The sequence below is a fragment of the Liolophura sinensis genome, unplaced genomic scaffold, assembly GCF_032854445.1.
Source record: "Liolophura sinensis isolate JHLJ2023 unplaced genomic scaffold, CUHK_Ljap_v2 scaffold_15, whole genome shotgun sequence".
NCBI lineage: Eukaryota > Metazoa > Mollusca > Polyplacophora > Chitonida > Chitonidae > Liolophura > Liolophura sinensis.
Window position 1 is genome coordinate 664,457 of NW_027017954.1, and position 18,075 is coordinate 682,531.

General features: G+C 39.6%; 1 protein-coding gene across 1 annotated transcript in view; it reads left to right on the forward strand.

Annotated features, from left to right (window-relative positions):
• LOC135481301 (multiple epidermal growth factor-like domains protein 11) overlaps positions 1-15,660 on the forward strand; it is a 38,077-nt gene extending 22,417 nt beyond the window's left edge. Inside the window, exons 5-10 of the mRNA XM_064761148.1 lie at positions 1,924-2,073; positions 4,138-4,284; positions 8,595-8,747; positions 13,962-14,102; positions 14,707-14,794; positions 15,168-15,660. Coding sequence (XP_064617218.1) covers positions 1,924-2,073; positions 4,138-4,284; positions 8,595-8,747; positions 13,962-14,102; positions 14,707-14,794; positions 15,168-15,378 — 890 coding nt within the window. The 3' untranslated portion in view covers positions 15,379-15,660. The remainder of the gene's footprint in view (positions 1-1,923; positions 2,074-4,137; positions 4,285-8,594; positions 8,748-13,961; positions 14,103-14,706; positions 14,795-15,167) is intronic.
• The last annotated feature ends 2,415 nt before the right edge of the window (positions 15,661-18,075 follow it).

An 18,075-nucleotide genomic window follows, 5' to 3' on the forward strand; every position in this document is an offset into this window, starting at 1 on the left:
ATTTATCACCAATACCTAGATGGTAATTTTTTACTTCAAAAGGTGTTGAACATATTTGTTTGTATAAAATCACTTCGAATTTTATATATTTGACTGCTCTTTAACCAAGAGTACTGAAGAGTATTTTATTGTATGACTACTGTCAGCTGGGTGCAGAGTGCTTTTAGTCAGCCAATCACCTTTGCTACGTACCAGACAAATCTATACACTTAAATCCACCTTGGAAATAGCGACAGCTGGATTCAAACAGAAAGCCTCCCAGCAGTCAATCACTTCTCAGTTTGCCTTCAAGTTAAATCCAGTATAATACCACTTTCGCCAATTTTTATATAAAATTAAATTATATATAATGTGTATAATGTAAACTGCCATATCTACCGCTTCATTGTCGGATATTTTTCTGGTATATATAATTGCTGAACGTGATGGGCACCCAGCTCATACACCGACAGTCAGGTTTGTATAGCTTGCTACCGCACCCTGCAGGCAAGCCAGACAAGCACATTGATGAAGTCTATTCAGTGCGAATGGGTTTGGATACACTTTACTGTCCCCCATTTAACAACTTCAGCAGTGTATAATATCTGTATCCTATCGTGTCAGTTTGTGTTCAATAAGCCCTTGTGAAAAGTATGAGCGATTTCCGCACTTGTACAATTCAAATATGTACAAACGCTATGTGGCCACACTCCCCTATTTATTTTCCATTTGTTTTATACACGTTAACGGTTGGCCACACAGCACTGTGCGTATATATATGAAAGCACTGATCGCACGAGGCCTGATAATCTTCGTCCACTGAGACACACTGTACTAGAATTCTTGAAAATTTTATCAGTAAAAGTTTTCCTGAGGGATTTAGTGGGCAAAACCGCTCGGTCAAACGCCAGTGGACTCGAAATATGCTTCGAAAGCAATTCACAGTTTGGCCTCTTTTGAAAGTGGGAATTGATAATTGATGACCAAACAATTGAATTGTCTTGAGTCATGTACATGTATACCCAACACCTGTGGATGGTCATGGGTTTCCCCTGGGCTCTGCCCAGTTACCTCCCACTATAAACGCTGGTCGCTGTCGTATAAGTAAGGTATTCTTGAGTACAGCGTGAAATACCGATCAGATGAATAAATCAACGTATCCTTGGGAAGTACAGCACTTTGACAACCGGAAGTTGAAAACTGATATTTAAGAATGTAACGTAAGCCCATCAGGAAGGGATTGCTTGTTCATGTAAAGCAATGTCCACAAATATCACATGAAGGTTGAAATCGAATGACAAAGCGACCTATTCAAAGCAAACCTTAACAGGAATTGTCGACAACACTTGTGGATGAGAAGTATCCCATGGTTTGATTTAAGAAATCTCCATTTGTTTGTCATCTTAATTTTTTTTTTCAAGTAAATGTCACTAGTTTTTTTGTCTTGATTTGGCGTCTTTGAAAGCTGATCTGTTGACAATGTTGAGTAATACACATTGTAACAGACGGACATCTCACAGACTTTTACTAATTTTGCTTAAGCCATGATGTTAGAGGGTGTATAAATTGCTACTATTCATTCATTTACATGAACTGTCACAATAAAAGCCCTGACTAGGGTAAATTGACATGACGCCGTATTTCATTAGTTACGTGTGACCTCGTGTGACAATTTACCAACTATCACACTGTCCCTGCTTTGGTTTTACTCTCCATTCTGTTCGTCTTCATTATATAATTATATTATATTCTAACACGTTAAATGTATCAACAAAAGTGAAGTAGCATGTTGAAATCCAGTTACTTTTTTTGCAGGACAGTAATTTACTTCAAGCCCTGCTTGGTTTCCTTCTTCCCATCGTCAATAAGTCATTGTTATTGCGCAATATTTCAAACTTTTCCTTCTGAGTGAAACAGCTGCATATCATTCTATTACTTTCGCAGAATGTGTTGACGGTCGATGGGAAAAACATTGTCAAAACAGATGTGGCCATTGTTGGGCCGACAAATGTGATAAAGATACTGGGGAATGTCCTCTAACTGAAGGAAAGCCAAGATGCGATGCTGGCTTCATGCTTGAGAATTGTTCGACAGGTAAGTGTGTAGAATTCAGTATGACAGAAAGGAAAGCCAAGATGCGATGCTGGCTTCATGGGTGAGAATTGCTCGACAGGTAAGTGCGTAGAATTAAGTACGACAGCAAGGAAATCCAAGATGTGATGCTGGCTACATGTGTAGCATGTACAGGGCACATAAGTGTGTATGATTTACTATAGTAGAGACGAAACACAAGAAGCTACATGGATAGGCAGATATGTAAGATTCAGTATAACAGAGAAGAAAGTCAGTATGTAATACTGGCTACATGTGTAACAGGCGCAGTGCAGTTAAGTGTGTAGGATTTAGTACAGCAGAGACGATACACAAGAAGTTACATGGGTAACATGTAAGGGATAGGCAGGTATGTAAGATTCAGTACAACAGAGAGGAAAGCCAAGATGTGATGCTGGCTACATGTGTAGCATGTACAGAACATGTAAGTATGTAGGATTTAGTACAACAGAGATAAAACACAAGAAGTCACATGGATAGGCAGGTATGTAAGATTCAGTATAACAGAGAAGAAAGTCAGTATGTGATACTGGCTACATGTGTAACGGACGCAGGACAGGTAAGTGTGTAGGATTCTGTACAATGTAAATGGCTACATTATCCTCAAATACATGACCTCCAAATTAAAGTGAAAGACAGCACCACACTAATGTTTATGTCCACTGAAAGGCCATCATTGAAAGTGTCTTAAACCGACATTACATATTTTTTTAGCTCTTTTTTAATCTAGTCAAAGTTTAATGAAACTTTGTCTTGATATATCTTAAGCACGTCTCTCGAGAGCAAGGTGACATCACACTACCTCTAGGTCTGTAACGCAGCAGGTATTTTCCGTATAAAAGTCTAATCAGTAGCCTATGACATATAAAAGTTGTGGACTTGGCGATAAAGGCCCAAGTTATCAATAAAGTTTTCTCATAAATTGGACATACTGGAAGAACACTTCTTCCACTGCTTGAACTGTTGATATAGTAAACCTAGAGAGTTTGTATAAATAGGCAGCTGTAGACGCACAACCGGGGTATTCCTGGTTCAGGTTGTAGCCTCTGGAGGGATTGTGCTGCTGATTTTGACCCCAGTTAAATGTTTACAAAATTTACAAAATTACAATAAGATTGTTGTTAGAATTATGCTCAAAAACAAACGGAAACATGTTCTGTAACAAAATGGAAATAAATGTAAGCACCACTGACGTTGATCTAAGCATTCCACTCTAGCAGTGGCTTCAAGGAAGAAAGCCGTGCTGACCCAGTTATCGCAAATATGGCGTTTCAATAATTTTACTGTATTTTAAAATGGAAAACAGAAAAAAATATCCCTTGTATGCGACAAACGGAGCAAAAAAAAAATGCATTTGGGGAGAGGAATGAGGTTTTGGCCCGGACGGTATGCTACTGTCGGACATAATTTGTGACACCGCCGTTGAGTATTACACGGCTTGAAAATCATCTGCTTTACATCTGTGGTAATCCACAAATGATACAGACCTGTCCCACAACACTTTGTGAAATGGCCCTTCACCTAGACGGAACTAAATTGTTGTACACAATCTCAAAATGATGTCTTATGCAGTAGTTCTGTGTTATCATATTTCGCTTGATGAAGTGAATGGGTAAACGCTACGTCACAGCTTAGGCCGCGCAAACTTATAGCAACGTGTTTGACTGGAAAAATTCTCAAGATGACTGACTCGTCTCACACCAGTAATTTTGTGCAATAATGTTATTTTGTTTTACATATTATTCCGTAAAATCTCATTAAAACAATAAAGTATGATCCTTTTTAGACCGGTTGAGAATCCGGCTTTCAATTGAAATATGTTTGGCAAGGTGCTGTCCTGTCCTTTAATTGAATGGATGTTGAGATTTAAGCTTTAATATGTCTCAAGGGGAATACTGACCAAGTGGTGCACTCCAAAATTTTGCTCTCTTATATATAGAAAAGAACAACATATAAATGTCAATTTTTGTTTTTAACAGATCGCCTATTCTTTGACACAGAAAGCTATAACCACCAAATTATGATGATGTTTCTTTTTGCATCAAGCCTGTGGGGCAGGTACTTATGGCCACGACTGTAAAGAGACCTGTGGATCGTGTGCAAGTGGACCAAGCAGTTGTAACACTACATCCGGCCACTGTCGGGGTAATCCCAGATGCATGCCGGGATATTCTAGTTTGAAATGTAAAACAGGTCAGTCGGGAATAATGTTTTACATGCTTCTCTCTTATATGTCACCAGGTTTTTTGATCATTTATATGTATTAATTTTTCCAAATTATTTAAGGAAATAGTGATCATGTTTTTTTGGAAATGGATCACCGCTTCATTGTTTACGTGGGGTAAGTATAGATTGTGTGTTATATGGCACGCGGAGTGATATACAAGTAGTTCCTGTTGAGTATTTTTATACCAACACCTCTGTCAGAGTGACTGCCCGTATGTACACAGGGAATATCCATGTATCTCATCACTGTTACGATCATATACAGTTTACGTACTTGTGTATCCAGTGGCCGGTTGTTTAATAGTGTACTAAAAGTTAAACCAGGCTTAAATGTTAATACTGGTCTTGGCCTAATGCAAAACTAAATGCACTGTGGCCCTTACTAAAGTTAATACCGGTCATAACTTCTATTATATACTTTTGAACAACTGGGCCCAGAACTTCTGGAACTTTTCTCTGGTCCTGGTCTTACTAACATGTGTCCTAGACTTACGCGTTTTTGTAATATTTTATGGAATCAAAGCTAATTAAGTGCAGACAAAACAGAGGCAGAATCTTTAATACCATTCTTGTGATACGTCTTCTGTATGTCAGAGCAATTATGTCGGTATCTACATTATTACTATTACTTTACAACGTGCTCAAAATTTTCCTTTCTCAAAGGAGCGGAGGAAACCGGAGTAACGCAAGCCTTTGTCAGAAAATTTGCGAAAAGACCTTAAAAATCCGCTGTGTAGAGAGTCGAAGCGGACATTGGACACGCAACCTCAATGGCCAAGAGTCTAGTACTCAAGGTGTGTGTGTGGGGTGGGGGGTGGGGGGGGGGGGGGGCTAGTACTAGTACTCACTCAGCCAGCGAGGTCCCGCGCACGGCAAAGGAGGCTCCATGTATTTGCCGGCGCCCAAAGCGAGCACGTTTGTTCCAGTTATATTTTACATATATTATAAACGTTGGGTACATCCAGTACAACAATTACCACTTCCTGCTTGCGTGCATAGCCTGTGTATCTGGATACATTACAACAGCACTGAAATGACTTGTATATCGAGTTTTATTTTCTCTTTTTACTTAAATTAAGCCTGTAAAGCAGGTAAATATGGCCACGACCGTAACGAGACCTGTGGATCGTGTGCAAGTGGACCGGACAGTTGTAACACGGCATCCGGGTACTGTCGTAGTAATCCCAGATGCATGCCGGGATATTCTAGTTTGAAGTGTAAAACAGGTGACTCGAGAAGAGCTTGTGACTCATATGCTTTCTTCTTACATGTCACCAGATTTATTGACCATTTATATGTTTTACATATTCTTTTGGGAACTGGTGTTATTGAGTTTTTGGTGTAAATGATCCCGTGATATCTACTTTTGATCCAGTCAAAACAGAGGCAAAATTTAACACCATAATTGTGATACTAGTCCAGGGATAACTGTTATGGTCTAATTCTCTGTAAATTGTGAAATTCTCAAATAAATCTCCGAACATAAGATGCTAGAGGAAGAACTGACAGTAGAGTTTAAGGTACTCTAATAACCTATGGGGTTCCCGGGTGTTATAATAAATGTAAGACAGTATAATGATCTAAAGAAATAAGACTCATAGAAAGCAGAAATTAGGAATTCAGTTGTAGATGAACATTTTGTTACAATAAAATTAACCAGCAAATAGTTGACGCGACTTGAATAAACGAATCGCAAAATGTTAAATTATCCTCGAGGAGTTCTATCGTCTTTCAGGTAGCAGATAGGCAGGTAAGATTCTGTCATCTTCCAGGTCCCAATATAGTGAAAAGGAGACAATGTATAACAAACTAGATTTTGAAACTAATATCACCATAATTCGTAATGTGTTCATTTCAGATTAAATAATATGCATAACTATTTATAGCTGAATTCCAAGGTCGTAAATAGGCCTTTGTAGTTATATGAGCTTGAGACATTTAATACTAAGGCAGAAACAGAATACACCGAAAATGGTAGAATTTTCAGTCAATGTTACATATATAACACATCTCATCAGTATTATCTTGTCTTCTATCGTCCCGATCTCGATGGACACTGGCATGAAACGAGGTGACACTTTAACAAGTCGTCAACAGTTAGAGTCTCCCCCAAACGTCAGTCCATAAACAGCTACATTAGTAAGGAATCACCAAGGAACAGTCCATCAACATCCACAGCCGGATTTGATGGGGGTAGTAGTAGATTGGGTAAACTCCGACTTCACACCTTCACGTACTGTTAGAGGTAAACTAATCATGAAAGTGTCCCAAGACTGATGGTGAGCAGTAGGTTACTAACTTTCACCTGTATAGATTCGTAGTATAAATATTAGGTTATTAAGCCAGTGTATAATCGCTGTCTATATGGTGGACAGTGAAATGCAACATACAGATTCAACATGGGATGGACATCACCCGCACAAACCTGTGCCATCTCAGGTCGGATTGGTTTTAATGAACTGTTTTTGGTATTTTTTTTTCGAAATACCTACCGTGAAGTTTCGTGGGATCCACATTTATATTAAAGGGTTAGGAGCCATGACCTCGTATTGAACTATCAAAATCCTTTAGACTATGAGGGATTTCCACCTTATGTCATTCCCTGTGACAACATTTCTGCTGCACGTGAGCAGGGTCTAGACAAGATGGCGGTCAACATTTTAGTCGGTTTTCTCCATGTAATTCACAATATTTTTCTTCAAACAATGACTCTCCTGAGGTGGTTTCCTTGCCCTGGCAAGTTACTGCCGTCTCCTGCCCAACACGTACGCTATGACAGCTGTTCTCAGTTCCCTACTCATAAATGTGTGGTTCAGATGAATCAATTTAACATTTAAACTAACCGCAAAATCAAATTTAGTGCATCCATATCTGCCTATCCACTTTAAGAAACCACACTGACAGTAGAGAGCTTAGAGTGAGCCTTTCAGCGCTAGTGATTGGCTAAGTTCATAAGGGCTTATGAATTGGTTATTAGTGATCAGGTTGTCACGAGGAATGCATAAAATAAGTTTCAACCTCATAATATTGTGATCGATATTTTGTCTTATGCTAATTTAGCCCAAATACTGACCTTTGACCCGTTCTCAAATAGTTTTAAGCATGGAGGTGGAACTACCATTACCATTTCATAATTAGCATATCTCAAGGTATTTTTTGATGAAAAAACTTTCTTTGTGACCGACAAAGGTCATAATTAGCGCTAATATGGCGGTTGGCTTGGCTTGGTGCATAGGCTGAGAGCTAAAGAAGTGATCTGGTTACCATGACGAATGTAATAAACGAGTTTCATCCTCGTATTCAATCGTGACCGATAAACTGTATTTTTTAAAATAATTGTGCCGTCACCTGAGGCATTGAATTCTTTCCACCCAAACAGAGAGCTGAATAAAGGCGGCTCTCTAAAAGAGATAGGCTACAGTACGCAGGGCACTGCGTGGCTGGCTATCTCACCCCACGTGAAAAATTCCACCAATCTTTACAACGTGAACCTATCCTTACATTTGATACACACGGATTCCCTAAGTCATCCAAGTGTATATATGTCAAAGGAAGCATTGATAAAGCATTCTTAAGCAGTGATCCAGTCATTCAAGTATTTGAAGTAACGTCCGTCATGTTTTGATTTAGAACTGCCTCCAAGTTCAGGTAAAGCATGTGCTGCCTGTTCGAAATTTCTTCCAACGGTGTTTTCCTTGAATGTAATCTGGTTTTCTTTTTTTATATCTAGAATGAAAGTTTGTCATTGGGTTTTGCACTTCGCCATTGAAAATACTTAACAGCTGGATTTTCATTAAAGAGGGTTTACTGCTACACGCTTTAACATCTTTCAAACTCGGATAACTAATGAATTCAAAGTATACCTAAGGATGGACTCAAGATACAACTATCTACTATCTCCAAACCGTCGACTCCAAGCGGCGTACTCTTTTGTTACTTTTTGCAATGCATCACTGTTCCTGTACGGTTGTATTCGTAAAGCAATGTAGGTGTTTAGAACCGGGTTGTAAACTATGATTTCAGTGTAATAATTGACCTGGAAAAAATGGAAGACAGTGTTCTTCTGCTTATTCATTATAATGGGAGAAAAGCGGGTGAAGCCACGACCATTGGCAGATTGTTGGCGTATCTTCTCACGTAGGACCCACAGGAAGCCAGCATGAGCTGGACTTAAACTGACAACGACCGCTTTGGTGACGCCCTTGTGTCGTTGCGCTGCGTTATCATACTAACCATTTGCCACTAAATATTTTTTGAACTTTTGACTTTTTTGGCAGGATGTGATGCTGGGTTTTGGGGAGCCGGCTGTGAGGAAAAGTGTGGCGAATGTTATAACAACGTCACGTGTGACAGAGCATCTGGGGGCTGTCCAATCACAGACGAGAATCCCCGCTGTAAGGCCGGTTTCTTGGGATCTAACTGTCGACAAAGTTAGTATGCCAGTCCCTTGTATTAAATCAAAATGTCTGCTGTTACTAACTAAAAACCTTCCCCTTCTTAAAGGATCTTATTCTATATCCCTCCTCCTTACACATACCCTAGCAAAGTCTTTACATATTTACGCTCAAACCATCCGGAATTTCTTTACGTTAGTCTATATATAAGGCTGACGGGATTGTGAAGCAGGCAGTCATTTACTAAAGTCCACAACAGTCGCTTAGAAAGTCCACTTGACCTTGCGTAAGGTTTGTCGCTTATCTGAGAGGTAAACAAACCAGTTGTTTCTCATCTTTGCTCTCCGATAGTGGTACCATTACATATTTGGGACTTGTCCGGGAACTAAAATCTGCTTGTGCTAGATTGTAGCACGTTAATTGTCAGCGGTGTTAGCGGTGCTTAGAGGTGTTTTGGTTCCTATTTTGGATCAAACAGAGATTGACATTTTGTAAAACTACTTATGTAATTTCTTTGTATACTATATTGTGTCATTATGGCTGAGGAATTTAATGCACCTTCAGTCCTTGATTGCGAGGATTTGTCGGTTGTTGAGTTGTCTACGAAGGCAGATTTAAAGAAAATATCTGACATGTTTCAATTAGACTTAAGCCAGAAGCCCTAAGAGTCTTAGAAAGTTGAAAGTTAGAAAGGGAAAGAGAGTTTGAGTTAGAGACGGTGATATTAAAAAAGGAAGAAAGAGAGAAACAGAGTTAAAACAGGAGTTCAAACTGAAGGAACCCCGGGTTAAAAGTAGTGATAAAGAAGCTGTTAGTCGTAGTCAGCAATGGATTGGTTTGGCTCAAAGCCTTCGATTAGTGCCCAAATACGATGATAAGGCTGTGGAAAGTTTTTTTTCTGTCCCAAAATATGAGAAAGTGACTGTTAACTTGGAGTGGCCTGATTGTATTGGACAATGTTACTGTAGAGTACATTGGAAGGTTAAGCTGCAGAGGTCTATTCCACTTTGTCGGTAGATCAGTCTTCAACACAGTCAAGGCACTGGTCTTGTCTGCTTTTGAGCGCTTTTGCCGAAGGCCTGTAGACAGAAGTTCAGACAGTTAAGGAAACAGTCGATGAAACTTACGTGGAGTTTGCCAGGGGTAAAGAAACGCTGTTTAATAGCTTGTATAGGGCTCTGACGTTAGGTCATTCTTTTCAGAATTTAAGAGAGGCTATTCTCTTGGAGGAATTTAAGAACAATGTTGGAAATGAGGTCAAGGCTCATTTAGGTGAACAGAAGGTCAAGGACATTAAGACCGCGGCAAGTTTGGCTGATGAATATGAGTTAAATCATAAGAGTAATGAACAAAATTTTCAGGCTAAATTTCAGAAGTGGAATTCCGACAAAAAGACTTCAAATTTTAGTACTGACAAACAGATAACAAAAGTCAAATGTGTGTTTTTCTTCTGATACGTTCCCCGTCAACATACGCAGTTTTTATCCTATGGCCAAATTATACGTTAAAGAGGTAGGGCAGACACCAGAGACATAATGGGGATTCATGTCTGATGGTGTGGGTACTGGTAATGGAGTTACCTCCCCTGTTCGTATACTTCGGAATCCTGGGGCAAACCAGTCTGATATTAGCAGATGTTGTTCCGATAAGGCTGCCAGTCATGTTCTGATCCAGGGTTTTAATGGAAATTTTATGTCTGTTCCCTTACTAGAGGTGACCGTAAATTCTGATTTGGTTACTGTAGGAGTTGTTAATAGTTTGCCTGAGTAAGTATTTTCTTTTATGCTCGGTAATGATTTAGCATGAAATTAAGTTAAGGTTTGTCCTCATGTCTGCAGTGTACAGGTTTTTGGACGAAAATACAAAAGACCTACGGCAAGTTCCCAGGTATATTTCCCTCTTGTGTCGTTATCATGTCACAGAAAAGAGCTAGGGAGAAGGAAGACAATTCTTCTGTAACCATCGAGGATTCAGCGGGTAATATTAATTTGGCTAAAACGTTCTTTCATGATATTGATAGTGTAGAGAATGTAAGGGAATTAAGTAAGTCTGCTTTATTTTTCGAGGGAATACCTGGAGGATGGGCTGTTGAGAAGAAAGTATTGACTGCCGCATGCATTAGCTAATGATTAAGCAAATTTAAATCAAGTTTTCTCACCTCCAACTGTAGACAGGAACTACTTAAGATGGGTCATGAGATTCCAATAGGTGGACATTTAGGCATTAGAAAATAAAATCGCTCGCTATATTTATTGGCCTAAGATTCACAGGGATGTGGTTAATTTCTGTAAGACAGGTCACACCTGTTAGCTTGTAGGAAAACCACAGCATAGTATAAGGAATCCTTATTTCCAAATCCGGGTTTTAGTGTGCCTTTTAGTAAGGTACTTATTGGCTATTATGGATACAGCTAACAGATACAGCTAACTACACCTCGGATAGTTAATAGTCTGTTAATCTTTTCACCAGATATGGTTTACCTAAGGAAATACAAACTGACCAGGGCTCCATCGTTATGTCTGGTTTATATCAGGAATTCATGTGGGATTAAGCAGCTTTAATCCACACCTTATCACTGTCGATCCCAAGGGGCTTTGGAAAGATACCACCAAATCATGAAGAGCGCTCTACGAGCATACTGTATGGAAAATTCTGAAACTTGGGACAAAGCGATAAAATTTGTATTGTTTGCCTCTAGAGATACTCCTAATAAGTACACTGGGATTAGTCTATTTGAGTTGGTAACCTTATTAGAGTATGTTTGCCCCTACCTCACGAACCGCTTAAGGCCAAGTTTAGTGGACCATATCGGTTAGCAAAAAGCTAACGCTGTTAACTACATTATTAGCACACCTGGTCATCGGGAAACTGTCACATGTCGCATTACTATGTTGAGCATTTTAGGTAAAGTGTTAAGTCACCTTTCTAAATGTCGGAGATAGGATTGGCTCAGTTGGTTAGCGCGCTAACGCAGCGTAATGACCCGGAAGCCTTCACCAATGAGGTCGCTGTGAGTTCAACTCAAGCTCATGCTGGCTTCCTTTCCGACCGTACGTGGGAAGGTCTGCCATCAACCTGCGGATGGTCGTGGGTTTCACCCAGGCTCTGCCTGGTTTCATCCCACCATAATGCTGGCGGCTGTCGGAGAAGTGAAATATTCTTGAGTACGGCGTAAAACATCAATCAAATAAATAAATAAAATATGTTTGGATGTACCTGGTTGTACTAATGCTGCAGGACATGATGTAGATGTAGGAGGGGCTGTACCCATCAAACATCACCCTTTCAGGATTAACCCTGCAATGCTAAAGCTTGTTAACTAGGAAATACGGTACATGTTAGACAGCGGGGTTATAGGGCATAGCCGGAGTGGCTGTTGTTCACCAACTGTAGTTATTTCTAAGTTCGATGGTTCTATACGCCTATATGTGGATTACAGAAAGATCAATGCTGTAAACAAGACGGATTCTTATCCTATTCCTCGTAGTGAGGATTGTATTGATAGGGTAGGAAAGGCAAAGTTTATTACTAAGATTGCTCTTAGTAAGAACCTGGTAAACATCTCGAACAGATATTCTCTTGATTGTCTTCATTGGGTTTAGAGACTGATCTCAAGAAAAAATTTGCCAAAGAACAAGCGACATACCTTGGTCCCTCATTCAGCCAGAATCCAGGCCATACTATCTTTACCAGTGCATACTTGTAGGAAAGGCCTTATTAGAGTGCTTGGGGTATGTCGTTTTACCGTACGTTTGTGCCCAATTTCAGCGATCTTGCTGTTCCATTGACTCTGTTGCCCAAAAAGAATGTCAAGTGTGTATGGTCAGATAGTTGTTAGTCAGTTTTAATGGGTTAAAGGACATTCTATCTAAACGTCCTATTTTCAAAGCTCCAAATCTAAGCCGTCCTTTTCAGATGCCTAGTGACATCGAAGTAGGATCTGCTTTACTCCAGGAAGGAGAAGATGGAATGAATGAATGATTATGGCTTAACGCCACATCGGCAATATTTCAGCCATATCGTGGCGAGTACAGAAGATGGAATAGAACAGCTGTGAGCTATTTCTCTAGGAACTTAAATAGACATCAAAGGAATCAGTCCACCATAGAAAAGGAGGCGTCTGGGCTGGTGCTGGCTGTACAGCATTTCGAATTGTAATTGACCAGTTGCTCTGGTAATATCACTATGTATACTGATCACGACCCTTTGGTGTTCTTAGAAAAGTTTTAGGAACAAGAATCAAAGATTATTACGATGGTATTTGACCTTACAGCCTTATGATGTGGAAATTATACATATTGCTTGTAAGAACAACAGTGTGGCTGACATGCTATCGAGAGCTTGGTTGACATTTGTGTATGCATATTTCTTTCTATACGTACATTTTTCCCTTATTGCATCATTTTGTCATTATTGTATATATATGTTATATTTATTGTAAAAAAAAATTGGGTACTTATGTACAGTTATCTTTTCTTTTTGGGGGAGAGGAAGTGTTACGAACCATGTTTTTCAATATTGTATTATTTTTTTGTTATTTGTTCCTGAGTCAGTGCCTGACTTACATTTTTCCCTCTGTGCCTGCTTTGCACTGTAATTCAGTCGAGCGTTCTCGGGGCTTCGGGGTTTATGAGTATAGTGTCATCGTACATAGAGTACACTTTCTGGAAATATGTATCGGTGTTGTAAACATGTTTAAAACCATCCAGATTTTTTTTTACGTTTATCTATAAATATTACCGACAGACTTGTGCAGCTGGCAGTCATTTAGTTAAGTCCATTTGAGAGCAGTCATTTACTGAAGTCCACTGCAGAGCAGTCATACTTACCGTCCTCCTCTGTGAAGGAGTTTGCTGGGTTTAGACGTATCGGATTTTACGCCATTTGACTTTCATACTCCATTTTCTGTACAGGACACTTTGTGAGATTGTGTTTCGCCACCGGCCACTCTTCTCGTCACCACCCATGTCTATTCCAAGCACGCTTATAGCATTCCTCGCTCCGCTTTAGCCGGTGTCAGGCTTACATGGGTTCCTTTGCTTTCCAGGGTTGTTATGTGCTAGTTTTAGTGTCCAAGATTGATGCCAGCCTATGTTGTGAGATTCATTCTAGCTTGCCTTTAACGATTGCAGTGCAGACAAAAACAGAACAAGAAATCTGACAATGCAAGCTATAGAACGGTAACACTGAAACATCGACAAATGAGACAGAAGTCTGAAGATAACAGAAATATGTGTTCTATTTTGACAGCATGCTCCCCTGGCACATGGGGACAAAACTGTAAACTTACTTGTAGTCTGAACTGTCTTAATGGTCCAACCGGATGTGACGTCAGGAATGGAGCATGTATTGGAGGTTGTACAGATGGACATGAAGGCCGATTTTGTACCCGTAAGCATCATTACCTGAAAAAGATTATCTTTGAATGTAAATACACTCTCTTGGTGACATTTCAACTGATAATAGAACGTCGCCAATAATTTTGCGTCTAACAGAAATTCCTAAGGTGCCAGTGGCTTAATGATTATACACAAGAGTATCCTAATGTCATTAATATTTGAAAGATTAGCATTTGCTGTCGATTACGCTCCATTTACAGGCTGTTTCGGTTTTAATCCTACAACAGATAATTATCTCCATGTGGAAGGCAGGATAACAACAATCCACTGCATATTTCCTTGCTTATGTAACTCAGCACGCAGCTCAAAGTCAGTCCCACCTTGAAAATCTAACATATTCCGCCAAAGTTGCACCACATTAGATTTCCCATACGCCCACCCCTCTCACTTTAATAGCATATGTCTGTCAATGTCAGAGTGTAGGCTTTGTCCCACAGCGCCATTGTGTAGCGACTTTGTTTAAAAAAATAAACATTTCTGTGCTGCTGAAATGTTCACCGTCATAAAATACATTGCTTGCCAAAAACTGAATAAGATGTAGCACAATAAAATCAGCAATTTCAGCTTTGTTTAAATGTGTATTTTATCGTTTGTAGCAGTCAACTATAACTACACAGGAGTGGTTATAGGCTGTGTGGCTGTGGTGGTCGCTGTCGTAATCGTCGTTATTGTACTGATGTACACGTAAGTGATGCCAGCTTAAAATAGGACCATGAATGTTTATTCCACAGTATAGGATTTAGATATACGTGTAATATTTTATGTATTTATTATATTTTTATAATACTTTGTTTATACACTAAAGGTTGTGATACACCTAAAGCTGTACCCATTGTTCCCTCTCTGTGATACAGAATAATGTGCAATTTAAATCCTAATACCTTTACATGTACTCAGAAAATGTGACGAAATAATCCGAATAAATCGATATTAGAGATAAGTATATTGTAATATGCTGCGGTAATAATTTTCGCTTTGTTGGGTTTATATTTTGTGTTAAGATAGTATATCTTTGTTGAAATTATTTAGGTGACCATAGACTATGTTATTTCTACAGGAGAAGATGTCACGGTAATAAGTCAGGAGGAACCTCTGAGCGTTCGGATCCGGTCCACGTCCAGAATCGAGAGAGTTCTAATCAAGGGAGAGAAGCGCGGATTTCAACTCCAGTGGACAGCAACCCGTATGAGAGTGTTTATGAGAATGAATACGACAAAATCCGATTTTCTTGTAATGACACCGAGGCCAGTTACACAGTTGTTACTTAATTTCATGGCTTTGGACGCGAAACGCTTCCTGGAAAGAACTGGAGACAGTGAACCGTTAAAAAGGACAAGTTTTGGACACAAATATGGTTTGAATTAGATAATTCGCTTCTAAAAACAGCACACTTTGTTTTCAATTTTGAAAAGATTCAAAGGGCTAATGCTTCTTTTAGTTTGGGGCTCGATGAGGGCGATGTTGGTGGACACAACTGTCGTGTTTTAGCGGTCCTGCTCGCCCTCGTCCTACAGGAGTGTAAGCATTTGGCCTAGCTGGATGTACCGACTGCAGGGAATTTACCGAACACTGCAGGACCTTCTGATTAATAACAGACCCTTTTATTTAGATTTTGGAAAGATATTTTTGTAATAACTCTGACTTTGCTAAGGAAAAATAATGGAAAGTCACAATATTTTTTTTCAAGCAATGACTCTCCCGAGACGGTTTTCTGCCAGCTTACCGTGACAAGTTACTGCAGTATCCTGCCCAACATGTACGCATTGTGACAGGGGCAGCCGTTCTCGGTTCCCTGCTTATAAACGTGTGGTTCAAAATACATCAGTTTTACACTTAAGCCGCAAAATCCAATTTATTGCACCGATACCTGTATCCACTATAAGACACCACACTGACAATCGAGAGCTAATATTTTTTCACGTGACAGCCAATTATCACGTGACGCTTTCAGGGCTATGGATTGGCCAAGTTCAAAAGGGCTTCTACAACATGGCTTCTTGGAGTGAATTGTCCGTCATTGCCATATCCTCAATAATCAACTCCATGTTCTCGGCTTTCAAAATTTTTTAGAATTTTTTGAACATATTTTTCGATGACAACTTTGTCGTTTATCATGGTTCCTATGTATGTATAGTGGCAGACTTTATGTCACTTTAACTACACAGGAAAACATTATGGGTTTTATGGACCTAGAAAGTCCTAAATTTAACTTGAAAATTATAATAACCCTATCAAATTTAAATTTCAAAGTTCTGAGCATATATTTAGTGGATATATAACAACAGTATACTAATATTATATCTCAAAACAATTAAGCAGTGTAGTTTATAAACCTAAAGACCTAATAGTGTTCACATAGAGTGTAAATAAACAAGCGCTTACAACCCGAGTTTCAAGTCAGCGTTTGTGTGACTTGAGCACTTTTCCTTCCAAAATTTTCATGGTCTAGACAGTTTTGCGCCAGTTAGGATATTCCAATAAATTTTGGACTACGGATTTTAGCTAGACGTATGAGCTGTATAAACATTTATTCGTTTTGCCATACCCGGTGAAGTAACAACATACTTGTATATGGATCTGGGAGGCTCAACGTGTTCGTGAGAGGTCATATTTTGGCAAACCAACAGGAAGACACATCTCCAGGTGCCTACAAAGATAATGGTCAGGCAATCTAGATGCTTTGTCAAAGAAACCATTCGTGGATTGAACCACAGGAGGTCAGATTATATCCTGATTTGCTCACTGTAACTTTATTGCTTTCACACCTCAGGCGACCTCTACATAGGGCTAATCCCACTGGCTGCCAGTGGCTGTCTTGACAAGAGCCAGCTGGGCTTAAAAGCAAAGAAGCTTTACTGCCATTGACCAGTAAACCACAAACTTCACTGGTCAAGACAAAGATGCATATTACAATATTGCAAATTTTCCATCACTATCAAAGCTGCCGAAGTTTGTGGCCACCATTTTGAAATTTTTGAATATTTAATAGTTATTAATTTTGAAAGTCTTGGGCGCGTAGGGCATGTTGATATTGGTCTTTGCTACAATATATAGCGGTTGTTGGCCGCGTTGGACAGGTGTCCGCGTAGTACAGGTCGTTAAACATGGAAAATCGCTCGGTCCCGGCAGAGAGTGGCCGCTTAGGACAGTTAGACGCTAAACACAGGTGGCCGTAAGTACAGATTTGACTGGATAGATCTTTTGTTACTAAAACGAACATGATTGCTGTTCAGAGCTAGTGAGCGGACATGCTCTGTTGGCACACAGATGATTCCTGACTAAATCACATTGTCCATTTAAAATAATCGAAGTCCGCTAACTTAACATTTGCCGTATTCCGAATGGAACGTGGTGCTATTTGAGAGTGTCATAGTATGAATGAATTGATATGTTCAATCTTGTACAGGGTTGTCAGCCTCATGATCTTCAGTGTGTTTTGAAGAGTTAATAAATTTGACATACAGGGACACGTTCTTCTTTTTTGTATGTTGTTTAAGGTGAAGGGATTGGTAATTATCGAAGCATGAATTTAAACCCTTGACTTCGTCATCTGTTCAGGGGCCTCCGTGGCTCAGTAGGTTAGCGCGTTAGCGCAGCATAATGACCCAGGAGTCTCTCACAAAGAGTCCAAATCATGCTGGCTTTCTCTCCGGCGGTACGTGGGCAGGTCTGCAGCAACCTGCGGATGATCGTGGGTTCCCCCCGGGCTCTGCCCGGTTTCCACCCTCCAGAGAGAAAGAGAGAAAGTTGTCATCTGTTGAAGTCCCACTTGTCAAGCCTTCGTAATAGAATTAAGAGATCGTGTCGAAGACTATTTGTTCCATCTCCAGTATTGCATGATCCTGTGCCTAGAATACTTGCATGTAGATATAATTCATTTTCATTTGTAACAACACTGCAGTTAAGATATGCTTTTATTTAACACTGTAGACAGATCTAAATACGTGAGGTTACTACAGGAGTAT